The 15,603-nt window shown below is 41.6% G+C and overlaps 1 protein-coding gene and 1 long non-coding RNA gene across 4 annotated transcripts in view; one reads left to right on the top strand and one right to left on the bottom strand.

Moving 5' to 3' along the window:
- Nucleotides 1-1,095: 1,095 nt before the first annotated feature.
- Nucleotides 1,096-5,852, bottom strand: LOC132485129 (N-alpha-acetyltransferase 10-like). Of its 2 annotated transcripts, none has more exons than XM_060091605.1 (8): nt 5,664-5,852; nt 5,115-5,213; nt 4,607-4,665; nt 4,164-4,209; nt 3,963-4,078; nt 3,571-3,615; nt 2,212-2,296; nt 1,096-1,578 (listed from the first exon to the last, which is right to left on the bottom strand). In XM_060091605.1, exons 1-8 carry the CDS (start codon nt 5,682-5,684, stop codon nt 1,342-1,344), a joined length of 708 nt encoding a protein of 235 aa, XP_059947588.1. In that variant the 5' UTR covers nt 5,685-5,852; the 3' UTR covers nt 1,096-1,341. The 2 variants fall into 2 exon arrangements, with proteins under 2 accessions (XP_059947588.1, XP_059947587.1); XM_060091604.1 differs by having other exon boundaries at nt 3,571-3,619; nt 3,964-4,078.
- Nucleotides 5,645-15,603, top strand: part of LOC132485130 (uncharacterized) — a 190,258-nt gene continuing 180,299 nt past the window's right edge. For both annotated transcript variants that reach the window (XR_009531392.1, XR_009531393.1), the window contains exon 1: nt 5,645-5,885. This is a non-coding gene — a long non-coding RNA (uncharacterized LOC132485130). The remainder of the gene's footprint in view (nt 5,886-15,603) is intronic.

Below are 15,603 nucleotides of genomic sequence, written 5' to 3'. Positions count from 1 at the left end.
AAATCTGTAATAAATGATCTAATAAATATATGAAGAGACAAATCTTCCATGCAGAACAATGCCACAGAATTATTATTCATACTCTGCCCTCTGTCTGAAATTAATATAGCTACACTTGTTTTCATGTTCCAACTTTTGTCTCCATTCTTTTTCTGCCTTTTGTGCTTTTAACTGAGCATTTAACATGATTTCATTTTATCTTTGTTTTTAGCGTATGTTGTACTCCTTTCCTAATGTTTTAGGTGTTGCCTTCGAGTTTACAGCGCACATTGAAAACTAATCCAAGTCCACTTTAAAATAACACTATTCTAATTCACAGGTAATGCTAGTACCCTATAATGATAAAAGAATCTTAATTTCACCCTCCCAGCCCTTGTATCCTTGCTGTCATTCATTTCACTTCTACACACACACACACACACATACACACACACAGACGGCATACATAATCAAATACATTGTTGTTATAATTTGAACAAACTGTTATCTATTAGGTCAATTAATTTAAGGAAAATAGAAGTTTTTATATTTTACTATCACTATTCCTTCTCTGATGCTCTTCCTTTTCTTTATGTAGATCAAAGTTCCTAACCTGTATCATTTTTTTCCTTTTGTTAAAAAACTTTTAATGTTTCTCACAAAGCAGTTCTACTGTTCTGTTTAGATATTAGAATTGGAAGATATCAGATCGTATATGGATTTTCAAGTGTGGAGGTGGAATTAACAATCAACCAAGTAGCAACTAACTTATACCATCTGATACCTAATAATTTTCTGCACAAATTTGTTATTTTATTTTGTGACAATATAAAAACTGAAAAATATTATATGTAATATTTGTTTTATATAGTATACCACGTGGCAATTATGCCACACATCAATGATAATAATTATAATTAACATTATTCATTTTAACAGTCAGATAATGCATACAATTCAAAGGATAATGAAGGCAAATCAAACTTTTAAATATTCAGAGTTCTTTGTAAAAACAAAATTGAAAGTGAAGTTATGAACAAAAGTTAAAACAATATTAAGCACAAAGCACTGTTCCCAATGATAGAAACTAGATACTGTTTTTATTGTTGTTGTTTATAAAGAACTAAACAGTACAACGCATTTAGAAGAAGTACTGCATTCATAATACATAATGTCAGTTTTAAGTAAATAAATGCAAAATATTTGCTTTACCCAGAAAGACTTGAAGAATTTAAACAGGTATGGTGTTTTTTTTTTTTTTTTTTTAATTCCCCAAGGCCACTGGGTGAGGTTTACTGTGAAACCTCTCAAGGTGAGGATGGGATGGGCAGGCCAGGGCGGGGAGGGGAGCATGTGCAGGCTCTAGGAGGCTGAGTCAGAGGCCTCTGAGCTGTCCTTGACATCGGTGTTCTCTGTGGTCTCGCTGACCTCACTGAGGTCTTTGCTGTCTCCACCGGTACCCTCCGCAGCCAGGCCCTTTTCCTCACGACAGGCCTCTCCCAAGCTCGGAAGCGAGTTGTCCTTGCCCTCCACCTTGTTCTCGATGGAGCCCAGCACCACGTGCCTGGCCTTCTCCTTCAGCTCCAGGTGCCGCCTCAGCTGCCACCAGGAGCCCGGGGAGAAACGGGAGTAAGGAGACGGCACCTAAGTCTCTAGAGCACGAAGGCCCTCTCCTGCCGCCCGTGCCTTGTCCCTTGCTGGCGGCGGGGGGCAAGATGAGAGGCAGCAGAGCCAGGGCAGGAAAGAGGACTGAGTCCGACTCCCGGGGGGGAGCCCTGGCACTGTCCCCTCTGGGCCTGTTCCCTCTCCTGTAAAGTGGAGGTGCCCACGGCTCCCTCACGAGACTGCTGTGGAGCCCTCTGAATGGCCCTGGCCCCCGAGGAGCCTTGGGCAGAACCCTGACTTCTCTTCAGCCCGGTTTTGTCTGGCCCCTGAGCCCTGGAGCCAGCTGCAGCCGTCCCCAGGCCCCGCGTCTCTCAGCACGTCCAGGGGCCTCCTCCCTCTCCTCTCACAGCAGCCTCTGGGCAGGACGGGCTTCTTCCTCCTCGGAGAATGGAATCTTGGGCCTATGGCCTTCGTTAAAGCCCTGCCAAGGTCCGGCTCTCCGCCTGCCAGCAACGGAAGCTGAGGTGAAGAGGGCCAGGACTTCCGGCGACACAGCCTCCCACTGTCCCAGGCCGCCCCTGCTCGCCTTGCCTGGGGACTGCGGCCCTGGCCCCGCAGGACTCTTACCTCATCGGCCATCTGGGTGAGATCCCGTTTCATCGCATATGCGTCTTCCCCGTCTGCATAGTATTTGGGCTCCACTTCGCTGATCCTGGGGGCAGCAGGTGGAGAGAAGAGGGCAACCCAAATCGGGGGCAATTCTCCTCAGCCTTCTGGCATCATCTGCCAGTGGGGCAGGGTGTCATTGCCCCCCCAAGGGCTCTTTGGGAGACATTTCCAACATGGTCTTCCCTCTGCTTTCTCCAGCAGTAAGTAGCACCCAGCTCCTTTATTTCCCCCCAGCCCTGGCATCCTTCCACTGCCCCTCGTCCCTAACCTGGCCACCAAGGATCTGTATCTGTGGTTTCCTGTGAACTGAAGCCCTGAATTTGGCAGTCCCCTCCCCTCCCCTCCCCGCCCTGCTCCCTGTCACTTCCTGGGCATGCAGGGCTGGCTCATATGCCTAACAATTGGAACCAGGGAGGGGTGCTGTGGCCTCTGTTCTTGGTGGTCGTTACCAGACAGCGTGGCCCCTAGCCCGAGCAGCTCAGAGGCCAAGCCTGTGCTGGGAGATGTGTGTGCAGCCCTGGGCACCCTGCCACTGAAAAGGGAGTCGGTCTGGATGGCCCAGAACGGCCCTGCCAGCCTTAAGACCCTAGAACTGTCCACCACCAGAGGCATTTGCATCCAGGCCAAAGATCCTGCCTCAAATACCCAGCCCGGAGGCCACTTCCCTCCCCAACAGTCCCTCCTCATCCCCCACCAAGCTGAAGCTGACGCTGTCTCAGTGGGCCCTCCACGGACAGCCCACCTCAGCCTCACTTTCCAGCGGCTTTCACCACAATGTACTGGGCAAAGCAGTTCCCTGCTAGGCTCTCTCTGTCCTGTGCTGGGCACACAGAGACTGCCACGTCCCTGAGTGGACCCACCCTCATCCACTAGGACACCCAGGGCTCTAGATCCCTCCGATACCCTTGCCACTGGCCCTTCCTGCGCGGACGTGCTCAGGTTTATCCTTTCTTCTGGTCCCGCTTAGATGCTTCTGGGTGCCTGGTCACTCGGTTCTGCTCCTTGGCTTCTGTTCCTGTCCTGCACCCTTGTCTCTGCTTCCGAACCTCTTCACCGTGATGCCCTTCCAGCATAGCCGCCACCAGCATCAAGCAAGAAACACCAAGCATCCTCCGGAAGCACGACATGCCTCAAGCGGACTGCGGCAGGCGGGTGCTCTTGCCCCCAACAGTGCTGTCCATGGCCCGCTCCCCATCTCAGCTAACCCTAGCCACCCTCACGCCCCTGCCTAGAAGGTAGTTCAGCCCATCTCAGCCACCTGGATAAGCCAGACCTGGGGACCATCCCACTCCATGAGAAAAATCTAGATCTACTCACTGAAAGTTGAGGGTGTTGGAATAGAGGTGCAGGGCGGCCCGGTTACTGCAAGGGAATAAGGCACTGCTGAGCTGTACAGACTAGGCCAGGCAGGGACAGCACGTCCAGGTCCTGTCCCTCCTCCCGGTCCCCCTCCCCACTAAGCCACTTCCCGATCTTCTCCAAAAGCCAAGGCAGCTCAGGATCCACATCGAGGCGGTATCCCCGCTGGTGGTGGTGGGATGAACTGGGAGATGGGGATTGACATACATACACAAATATGTATAAAATAGATAACTGATAAGAACCTGCTGTATAAAAATAAATAGAATAAAATTCAAAAATTCGAAAAACAACCAACAAAACAGACAGTATCCCCCTACCCACCCCCTTCCCTCGGCCCTGGCTTCCACCTCTTCCTGACATGCAGGGAGACGTATTTGGCATTGAAGTTCTCGATCATGGCTCGGGAGGCCTGGTCCATCAGCTTCTGAGCCAGGCCAAGGCGCCGGTGGGAACGCTTCACTGCCTGGTGGGAGAAAGGTGGGACCTCGGGGCGGCTCCAACTAACTTCCGCCCCCGCCCCCACCAGAGCCTGGGTGGGCCCTACGCACCAGCGAGGTGATGTGTCCATGGGGCACGTCGTCCGGGTCCTCTTCCCTAGAGCAAGAAGAAAGGAGAGGGGCTAGGCGTGAACCCCAAAATGTGTCCAGTCCCGGGACGGGGGAGAGCCAGGACTCTCCAAACCCCAGGCAGCAGCCAAAAGACACGTGCAGCGTCAATGGAATACTGTTCAGTGCTAAACAGAAAGGAGCTCTCAAGCCATGAAAAGACATGGGGGGAGACTTCAATGCATATGACTAAGTGAAAGGTGGTCTGAAATGGCTAATGTGAGAGGAAACTGAACTAAAGGAACAGTCTATTAATTAACAAAACAAAACAAAAAAACCCAACCCAACCCAGGCAGCATCCATCAGACGCGTGCGGTGTCGGTGTCCCTCCTCCCCCCACCCCCAGATCAGGCACCAGGCTTGTCCCTGCGTCCCTGGTGACTCACATTTTAGCCAGGACATACCCCACAATCTTCCCATTCTCATCCTCAGCGATGTAAGACAGCTGGGTGACAGGGAGGAAAGAGAAGGCACAAAACAAGTTCCTGTCAGACCTGGAGGCGCCCTTACCGGACACCTGGCCCCAGCGCCTGCCTGTCGCTGTGTGCGTGACAGACAGAAGCCGATCGGGCAGCGAGTTCAGTGACAGCTCCTGACCTCCAGGCCAAGTGGCTTGGTTTTCCCACATCACCCCGTGCCCCCTGTCCTTAACCCAGAAGTGGACAGACGCAGGTGGGAATACTGCCCCTACCTTGGCCCTGTTCTTCGCCCCTTTCAAGGCGCCTCCTATCCATCTCCTGCCACCCCAGCCGGAAACACTCAGGGCCTCATTGACCCATGCGCCCCCCAGACTCTTCACGACCTCGCGCGACCTCGCCGGCTCGTCCCAAGCCATCCCAGGGTGGAATTTCCTTGGCCTGGTTTCCCTCATCCCCAAATTCAACAGCTGCCCACCTGGGGCCAGGAAAGGCCATGGTAGAAATAGTATTTCATCTGGTAGTTCTCGGGCAGGCACAGGAGGTTGCAGTGCTGCATGTTCATCAGGTCCTCCGGCTGCGGGAAAGGAGGGCAGTGGAATGCAGTCAGGCGGGGGGCTGCGCTGACTAAGTATGCCTCGGTCGTGTTAGAACCCTGCTCTGTCTCCTCAGCGACCCCCGCCCCCCAACAGGGCTGCACAGGCCTGGCCCACAGCCGCTGTGCAAAAACTGACTGTTCCAGGAATGAACGTTGAGCTCCAGAAAGCTCCCCGACACCATCCACCGCCAACCCGACATCCGGAAAGAAGGGGTTCGTAGCCCCAGCCCTGAGCCCCTGGCTTCCCCGGCCTCCTCTTCCGGTAGATCCAGCCCCACAGGGACGTAGCCCTCACTTTTCCGCGCCGGGCGGCCGAGGGCGCGCAGGGCGGCTGGCCCGGTGCTCGGCAGGGCCCCTCGGGAGCATGCGCACGCGGCCACGGGCCCCGCTCCCACGCAGCGCGGACAGCCTCCGGCCCCGGCCCCTCACCCTCGCATTGCGGATGTTCATAATGGCGGCGGGGCTTGCGGCTCCCAGCCGGTCGTGAACGCGCAGTCAGCAGCCACCGCACTCTGACGTGCTCTGAAGCGACGCCGGGGCTGCCAGGCCAGGGCTGGGGCTGGGGCTGGAGCGGGAGCGGGGGCTGGGGCTGGAGCTGGAGCTGGGTCCGGAATCGCGGGGACGGCAGCGGAAGAGGCGGCGCGCCAACAGGTATGGGTTTTATGTCTGAGTCATAACTATATAAGAAATCATTTAAATCTGTGGGATAATTAAATTAATACATTGAGAAGTATAGATATACTAAGTCAGCACCAAACACAATCTTATATCTCAGAGTTACAGAAAAGCAATTAGTTTTGCATTTCTTTAGATATAGTCTTACATGACAATGTAGCCAAGGAGAATAACCAAGACACATCAAGGATTATGTTAGATAATCATAATACACAGGCCGCAGAGAAAGTTTTTTTTTCAAATGAAAATAAGTAAGGTATTATACACATAGTTGAAACATGATTCACAGCTACAGAAACTAAATAATTTACCTGAATATATTATCTTTGTCTTTCTCACCAAGTTCAACAACAAATGAGTGAAACACCTCTGGAAAAGTTTTTGTCATGGAACTACTTCTCTAGTGTTAACATGTGAATCAAAAGGAAGTCATTTTTTAAATCTCTATGGAAATGTGTTTTTTTCCCCCAAATGAAAACTATTCATTTTGTCAAGTGATTCACACACACACATATATATATATATATATATATATATATATATATATATATATATATATATATATAAAATGTAGAATAGATTATTGTCAAACTAACCCACAATATGGCAATGAGGATAGTCTTTAATAGTTACAGATAATTTAACATTTGCCTCCTTTATTACCTAAGAAATGCTAGTTCTGTGCATGAGTAGCATTGGCCATATGTGTCTATAATTAATTACAAATTACCTACTCAATTGATGATACCTAGCACAGCTGTTTTTTTTTTTCCTGAAACTAATGTTTAAGCACTGAAATATTCAATTAATTTCTATAGCCGTATGTACATTCCTATTTATGTAATGCACTGTTTAATTACAAATTGAAAATTTATTCCTTGTTAATCATCATAAACATTAATGTTTAATCAATGAAACTTGAAATTTTACACATAAATGCTACAATATCTGTTGTTTACTATAATAGTAGGAAGATTTCATACCTCTTGTTTCTCTTCTTCTAGGGCTTGTAGACTTGTTAGGTACATTAATCAGAGAATGCAGTGAAAACAGAACCAACTTTGAGATCCAATATTTGCCTTGATATACTTCATTATTTTCATTCCCTGAAAAATATGACACTGTGCAGTAGATACGGTTCTGTGAAGCATTTCACAAAAAATAAAACTTCTCTGATTATTATTAACAGAACAACTGAAAAATGTTTTTTGAAAGAAAAGAGGGAGAGAGAGATTGATTGATAGATTCAGTAAGGTTGAATTAGATCCAAGATGGAAAACAGGTACATGCAGAAGGATAGCACTAGAAACACCTAGAAGAAATACTTTACAAATCAATATGGTGAGCTTCTAGTAGAACCCCCAAAGAAACAAATAGGAACATCTTCCCCTGCCAACAGTATGTGGGCTTTCAAAGTGGAAGGCAAGTATGTACTGACAAAAAAAGTACATATTTCTTAATAGACATATTTTATATCAATATATTTTATATCTTCCAGAAAATGTACACCAATGAGTCCAACACATATCACTTCAAGTAATTAAAGTGCTTTTTGTCTTAAACATGATATACAATTTCATAATACAGGGCAAATTGTATTTTATACACTTTTACTACAAATCAAATATGTAGAAAAAAATATTTTTATTGGTATATTTAGATTTTTAAGGAATTAAACTAGTACTTACAATTAAATTACACACACATATATATACATACATATAGGCACATATAAATATATGTGGATCAAGTAACTAATCAATACTGTGAGAACTAAATATATCCTGACTAATCAGTACCATGAGAACTAAATATATCATGACAGCATATATGATCGCATGCTATAATGGTATATTATAGAAACTCTTCTTGACTAAGGAAACTATTATTCAAAAATGTGATCTGGGGCTTCCCTGGTGGTGCAGTGTTTGAGTGTCCGCCTGCCGATGCAGGGGACACGGGTTCATGCCCCGGTCCGGGAAGATCGCACATGCCGCGGAGTGGCTGGGCCCGTGAGCCATGGCCGCTGAGCCTGCGCATCTGGAGCCTGTGCTCCACAACGGGAGAGGCCACAAAAGTGAGAGGCCCGCGTACCACAAAAAAAAAAAAAAAAAAAAAAATGTGATCTGATATCTAAATGTCCAAAATATAGAGATTTTTTATAAATCATTAGATCTGAATCAGTGGTCCTTATTGTATGTATTTGAATATAAAATACAGAAACAAAATTCTATGTATCATTTTACATTTTATTGATTTTTCTTTATAATACTTGATTATGGCATGAATGGGTTCATCTCATATTGCAGAATTAGAAGAGTCACTTTTATAATGAAAAGTCACATTGTACAGATAATACTGCATATAGAAATGAATTTATAAGCATAAAATACCCAATATATTGCTATAAATTTTAAATGGCTTCCAGATAATATCTCGGATTTAGATTAAATTTATTTCATAAATGCTCAACAGTAATCACTTCAAACCTAATTATTTCATAAAATGAATGAAGTCTCTTGAAATAAATTTATTTGGGTAAATGGGGGAATTTCAAAAGAAAGAAGTTGAGCAATTAAAGCACAGAAATGTAGTTGCATGAATAACCTCTCTTTAAAAAAATTAAAAATCAGCATTCATATAATATGTCATCTTTTAAAATTCAGTGTTTATGTACTTTCACTGTTAGATGTACATATTTAGAATAAAATAAATACTAAGACAGTGATTATTTTAAATGATTTATAGGTATCATTATATTACATACACTTGTTTTAATTTTATCATCTTATAGAATGTTTTATTATCTAATTACTCAGATGAGAAACAGATGCTCAGTGATATTATGAGTTGGCTAATTTAGTAAACAGCAGATATCAAAATAAGAACAAAAGTCTTAAACCAAAACTTTTGTCTTATTTTCTCCTTTAAACTGTTTCTTGTGTTAGAGATTTATGGCTCAAATTTCTCTTAAAATGACAAGCTCACTACAAAAATAAATTCTATCATTATTTTAGTAGGGATTTTTAAATTTTGTTTATATGAAGAACTAGACATCACACAGTTATTTGGACAGGAGAATAAAATAAGTATCAAAAGAAATAGAGAACCAATAAGGAACAGACACTATCAAAGATGATAAGGGAAGGGGAAAATAATTTGACAGACATAGAATGATAAATATAATACAGTACAGAGTGGTAAAATATGTGAACACAAAGAAATTAGCAACACATAGATTATTACCAATTTTGAAAGAGCAGTTCAAAATGTGAAAATGGAGGCCAGAATACTGTGGGTTGAAAATCAAATAGTGATAAATTAAACTAAATCTACAGGTATACCTACAAGTTTCCTAAGGTACCAGGTAAATCTAAGAGAAAGGGAAAGAGGCATGACAAAAGAGTGATTAATACTGTGCCTGTGAAATTAAATTTGCTTTTGCTTGAGGGACAGAGAGACAAATTAAAAGAAAAAACAAAGATAAAATACTCAAAGTATATAAGGTTTCAATAAATGAAGAAATACATTAGAGGGGAAAAAAGAAATTTCAGAAAAGAGAAATTTGAAAACCAAGAGAGAAAATATTAAAAATAGCTGAAATAATGTGGTTCTAAGTAATGACAATAAACTTGAGTCATTTTTAGAACTGAAATATGAAGAGAATACTGAGGTATAAAGGTAAGAATATTGGAAATGACCTTGTTAAGGATACATGAGGGGTTATCATTATCATAAAGTCATTTTTTTAAACTTAGGATCCATACCTGGTAAACGCAGGACATAAAATAGCAAACAACAATAAATCATGTGGATTGGGGGGACCTTCAAATGGTGGAGAAGTAAGATGTGGTGATCACCTTCCTCCCCACAAACACATCAAAAATACATCTACGTGTGGAACTACTACAGAACACCTACTGAACGCTGGCAGAAGACCTCAGATTTCCCAAAAGGACCAGAAGCCTGAAGGCAACCTACACACAGAGGTGGGGCCAAAACCAGAGCTGAACCCCAGGAGCTGTGTGAACAAAGAAGAGAAAGGGAAATTTCTCTGTGCAATCTCAGGAGCAGCAGATTAAATTCCCACAGTCACCTTGAGGTATGCTGCATCTGTGGAATACATGAACAGACAATGAATCAACCCAATATTAAGGCAGTGGATGTTGAGAGCAACTGTAGACTGTGGTTTCTTGTCTGTGACTGACTTCTTTCTGATTTTTATGTTTATCGTAGGAGAGATTTTAGCACTTGTTATCACTGGTAGATCTGTTTACTGGTTTGGTTGCTCTTTTCTTTTTTTTCAATTACTTTTAAACTTTCTTATTTTAATAATTAAAAAAATATTCTAATTATTTTATGTTTTATATTTAATTTTTTTTCTTTCTTTTTTCTCCCTTTCCTTCTGAGTCATGTGGCTGACAGGGTCTTGGTGCTCCACCTGGTGCCAGGCATAAGCCTCTGAGGTGGGAAAGGCAAATTCAGGACATTGGACCACCAGAGACCTCCTGGCCCCACATAATATCAGTCGGCAAGAGCTCTCCCAGAGATCTCCATCTCAGTGCTAAGACCCAGCTCCACCCAATGGCCAGCAAGTCCAGTGCTGGAGGCCCCATGCCAAACAACTAGCAAGACAGGAACACAACCCCACCCATTAGCAGAGAGGCTGCCTAAAATCATACTAAGTTCACAAACACCCCAAAACATACCACCAGATGCAGTCCTGCCCACCAGAAAGACAAGATCCAGACTCATCCACCAGAACACAGGCACCATTCCTCTCCATCAGGAAGCCTACACAACCCACTGAACAAACATTAGCCACTGGGGGCAGACAACAAAAACAAAGGGAACTACGAACCTGCAGCCTGTGAAAAGGAGACCCCAAAAGCAGTAAGTTAAGCAAAATGAGAAGACCGAGAAACACACAGAAGATGAAAGAGCAAGGTAAAAATGTACCAGACCAAACAAATGAAGAGGAAATAAGGAGTCTTCCTGAAAAAGAATTCAGAGAAATGATAATAAAGATAATACAAAATCTTGTAACTAGAATGGAGAAAACACAAGAAACGTTTAACAAAGACCTAGAAGAAGTAAAGAACAAACAGACAATGATGAACAACACAATAAATGAAATTTAAAATTCTCTAGAAAGAATCAATAGCAGAATAACTGAGGCAGAAGAACGGATAAGTGACCTGGAAGATAAAATAGTGGAAATAACTACCACAGAACAGAATAAAAAAGAAAGAATGAAAAAAATGGAGGACAGTCTCAGAGACCTCCGAGACAGTATTAAGTGCACCAACATTCGATTTATAGGGGTCCCAGAAGGACAAGAGAAAAAGAAAGGGTGTGAGAAAATATTAGAAGCGATTATAGTTGAAAACTTCCTTAACATGGGAAAGGAAATAGTCAGTAAGGTCCAGGAAGCACAAAGAGTCCCATACAGGATAAATCCAAGGAGAAACACACCAAGACACATATTAATCTAACTATGAAAAATTAAAAGCAAAGAAAAAATATTAAAAGCATCAAGGGAAAAACAAAATATAACATACAAGGGAATCCCCAGAAGTTTAACAACTGATCTTTCAGCAGAAACTTTGCAAGCCAGAAGGGAGTGGCTGGACATATTTAAAGTTCTGACAGGGAAGAACCTACAACCAGCATTACCTACCCAGCAATGATCTCATTTAGATTCGATGGAGAAATTAAAACCTTTACAGACAAGCAAAATTAAAGAGAATTCAGTACTACCAAACCAGCCAAGAAATGCTAAAGGAACTTCTCTAGGCAGGAAACACGAGAAGGAAAAGACCTACAAAAACAAACACAAAACAATTAAGAAAATGGTAATAGGAACATACATATTAATAATTACCTTAAATATATATTGATTAAATGCTCCAACCAAAAGACAGACTGGCTGAATGGATACAAAAACAAGACCTGTATATATGCTGTCTACAAGAGACCATTTCAGACCTAGGGACACATGCAGGCTAAAAGTGAGGGGATAGAAAAAGATATTCCATGCTAATGGAATTCAAAACAAAGCTGGAGTAACAGTTCTCATGTCATAAAAAATAGACTTTAAAATGCAGACTATTACAAGAGTCAGAGAAGGAAACTGCATAATGATCAAGGGTTCAATCCTAGAAGAAGATATAACAATTGTAAATATTTATGCACCCAACATAGGAGCACCTCAATACATAAGGCAAATGCTAACAGCCATAAAAGGGGAAATTGACAGTTACACAGTCATAGTAGGGGACTTTTAACACCCCAATTTCACCAATAGACAGGTCATCCAAAATGAAAATAAATAAGGAAAAACAAGCTTTAAATGATACATTAAACAAGATGAAACTAATTGATATTTACTTACATTCCATTGATATTTACATTCCATTCCAAAACAACAGAATACACTTTCTTCTCAAGTGCTCATGGAACATTCTCCAGGATAGATCATATCATGGCTCACAAATTAGGTCTTGGTGAACTTAATAAAACTGAAATCCTATCAAGTGTCTCTTGCAATCACAACGCTATGAGACTAGATATCAATTACAGGAAAAAAACTGTAAAAAATACAAACACATGGAGGCTAAACAATATGCTAATAAATAACCAAGAGATCACTAAAGAAATCAGAGGATATCAAAAAAATACCTAGAAAGAAATGACAATGTAAACACGACGACCCAAAACCTATGGGATGCAGCAAAAACAGCTCTAAGTGGGAAGTTTATAGCAATAGAATCCTATCTCAAGAAACAAGAGAAATCTCAAGTAAACAACCTAACCGTACACCTAAAGCAATTAGACAAATAGAACAAAAAAATCCCAAAGTTAGCAGAAGGAAAGAAATCATAAAGATCAGATTATAAATAAATGAAAAAGAAATGAAGAAAACTGTAGGAAAGATCAATGAAACTAAAAGCTGGTTCTGTGAGAAGATAAATAGAATTGATAAACCACTAGGGAGACTCATCAAGGAAAAAAGGGAGAGGACTCAAATCAACAGAATTAGAAATGAAAAAGGAGAAGTAACAACTGACACTGCAGAAATACAAAGGATCATGAGAGATTACTACAAGCAACTATATGCCAATAAAAGGGACAACCTGGAAGAAATGGACAAATTCTTATAAAAGCACAACCTTCCGAGACTGAACCAGGAAGAAATAGAAAATATGAACAGACCAATCACAAGCACTGAAAATGTAACTGTGATTAAAAATCTTCCAACAAACAAAAGCCCAGTACCAGATGGCTTCACAGGTGACTTCTATCAAAGATATAGAGAAGAGCTAACATCTATCCTCTCAAACTCTTCTAAAAGAGCAGAGTGAGGAACACTCCCAAGCTCATTCTACAAGCCGCCATCACCCTGATACCAAAACCACACAAAGATGTCACAAAAAATGAAAACTACAGACCAATACCACTGATGAACATAGCTGAAGAAATCCACAACAAAATAGTAGCAAACAGAATCCAGCAGCACATTAAAAGGATCCTACAACATGGTTTACTGGAGTTTATCCCAGGAATGCAAGGATCCTTCAATATATGCAAATCAATCAATGTGATACACCATATTAACAAACTGAAGGATAAGAACCATGTGATAATCTCAATAGATGCAGAGAAAGCTTTCAACAAAATTCAACACCTATTTATGATAAAAAACACTTCAGAAAGTAGGCATAGAGGGAACTAACCTAATTATAATAAAGGCCATATATGACAAACCCACTGCCAACATCATTCTCAATGGGGAAAAACTGAAACCATTTCCTCTAAGATCAGGAACAAGATAAGGAAGCCCACTCTCACCACTATTATTCAACATAGTTTTGGAAGATTTAGCCACAACAATCAGAGAAGAAAAAGAAATAAGAGGAATCCAAATCAGAAAAGAAAAAGTAAAGTTGTCACTGTTTGCAGATGACATGATACTATATATAGAGAATCCTAAAGATGCTACCAGAAAAAAACTAGAGCTAATCAAGGAATTTGGTAAAGTAGCAGGATACAAAATTAATTCACAGAAATCTCTTGCATTCCTATACACTAACGATGAAAAATTTGAAAGAGAAATTAAGGAAACACTCCTGTTTACCATTGCAGTAAACCTACCTAAGGAGACAAAAGACCCATATGCAGAAAACTATAAGACACTGATGAAAGGAATTAAAGATGATACAAACAGTTGGAGAGATATACTATGTTCTTAGACTGTAAGAATCAACATTGTGAAAATGACTCTACTACCCAAAGCAATCTACAGATTCAGTGCAATCCCTTTCAAACCAGCAATGGCATTTTTCACAAAACCAGAAGAAAACATTTCACAAATTGTATGGAAACACAAAACACCCCGAATAGCCAAAGCAATCTTGAGAAAGAAAAACGGAGCTGGATGAATCATGTTCCCTGACTTCAGACTATACTAAAAAGCTACAGGAATCAAGACAGTATGGTAATGGCACAAAAACAGAAATATAGGTCAATGGAACAGAATAGAAAGCCCAGAGAAAAACCCATGCACATATGGTCACCTAATCTTTGATAAATGAGGCAAGAATATACAATGGAGAAAAGACAGTCTCTTCAATAAGTGCTTCTGGGAAAACTGGACAGCTACATATAAAAGAATGAAATTAGAACACTCCCTAGCACCATACACAAAAATAAACTCAAAATGGAGTAAAGACCTAAATATAAGGCCAGTCACTATAAAACTCTTAGAGGAAAACATAGGAAGAACACTGTTTGACATAAATCACAGCAAGATCCTTTTTGACCCACCTCCTAGAGAAATGGAAATAAAAACAAAAATAAACAAATAGGACCTAATGAAACTTAAAAGCTTTTGCACAACAAAGGAAACCATTAGCAAGATCAAAAGACAGCCCTCAGATTGTGGGAAAATATTTGAAAATGTAGCCACTGACAAAAGATTAATATCCAAATTATTCAAGCAGCTCATTCAGCTCAACACCAAAAAAACAAACAATCCAACCCAAAAATGGGCAGAAGATCTATATAAACATGTCTCAAAAAAATATATACAAAATGCCAACAAACACATGACAGGATGCCCAACATCACTAATCATTAGAGAAATGCAAATCAAAACTATAATGAGGTATCACCTCACCCTGGTCAGAATGGCCATCATTAAAAGAATGCTGGAGAGGTTGTGGAGAAAAGGGAACCCTCTTGCACTGTTGGTGGCAATGTAAATTGATACAATCACTATGGAGAACAGTATGGAGGTTCCTTAAAATACTAAAAATAGAACTACCATATGACCCAGAAATCCCACTACTGGGCATATACCCTGAGGAAACCATAATTCAAAAAGAATCATGTACCACGATGTTCATTGCAGCACTATTTATCATAGCCAGGACATGGAAAAAACCTAGGTTCCATCAACAGATGAATGGATAAAGAAGATGTGGCACATATATAAAATGGAATATTACTCAGCCATAAAAAAACGAAATTGAATTATTTGTAGCGAGGTGGATGGACCTACAGTCTGTCCTACAGAGTGAACTAAGTCAGAAAGAGAAAAACAAATATTGTATGCTAACACCTATATATGGAATCTAAAAGTCAAACAAAAAATGGTCATGAAGAACCTAGGGGCAAGATGGGAATAAAGATG

This window comes from Mesoplodon densirostris, chromosome 3, assembly GCF_025265405.1.
Source record: "Mesoplodon densirostris isolate mMesDen1 chromosome 3, mMesDen1 primary haplotype, whole genome shotgun sequence".
NCBI lineage: Eukaryota > Metazoa > Chordata > Mammalia > Artiodactyla > Ziphiidae > Mesoplodon > Mesoplodon densirostris.
This window is presented reverse-complemented; position numbering and strand designations above follow the sequence as displayed.

Coding starts and splice junctions, on each gene's coding strand:
- LOC132485129 (XM_060091604.1), bottom strand. CDS start 5,684: ATGAACATCCGCAATGCGAGG. Junction 4,666..5,114: donor ATGGCCTTTCCTGGCCCCAG/GTGGGCAGCTGT, acceptor CCTGTCACCCAG/CTGTCTTACATCGCTGAGGA. Junction 1,579..2,211: donor TCACCCAGATGGCCGATGAG/GTAAGAGTCCTG, acceptor TCCTGGTGGCAG/CTGAGGCGGCACCTGGAGCT.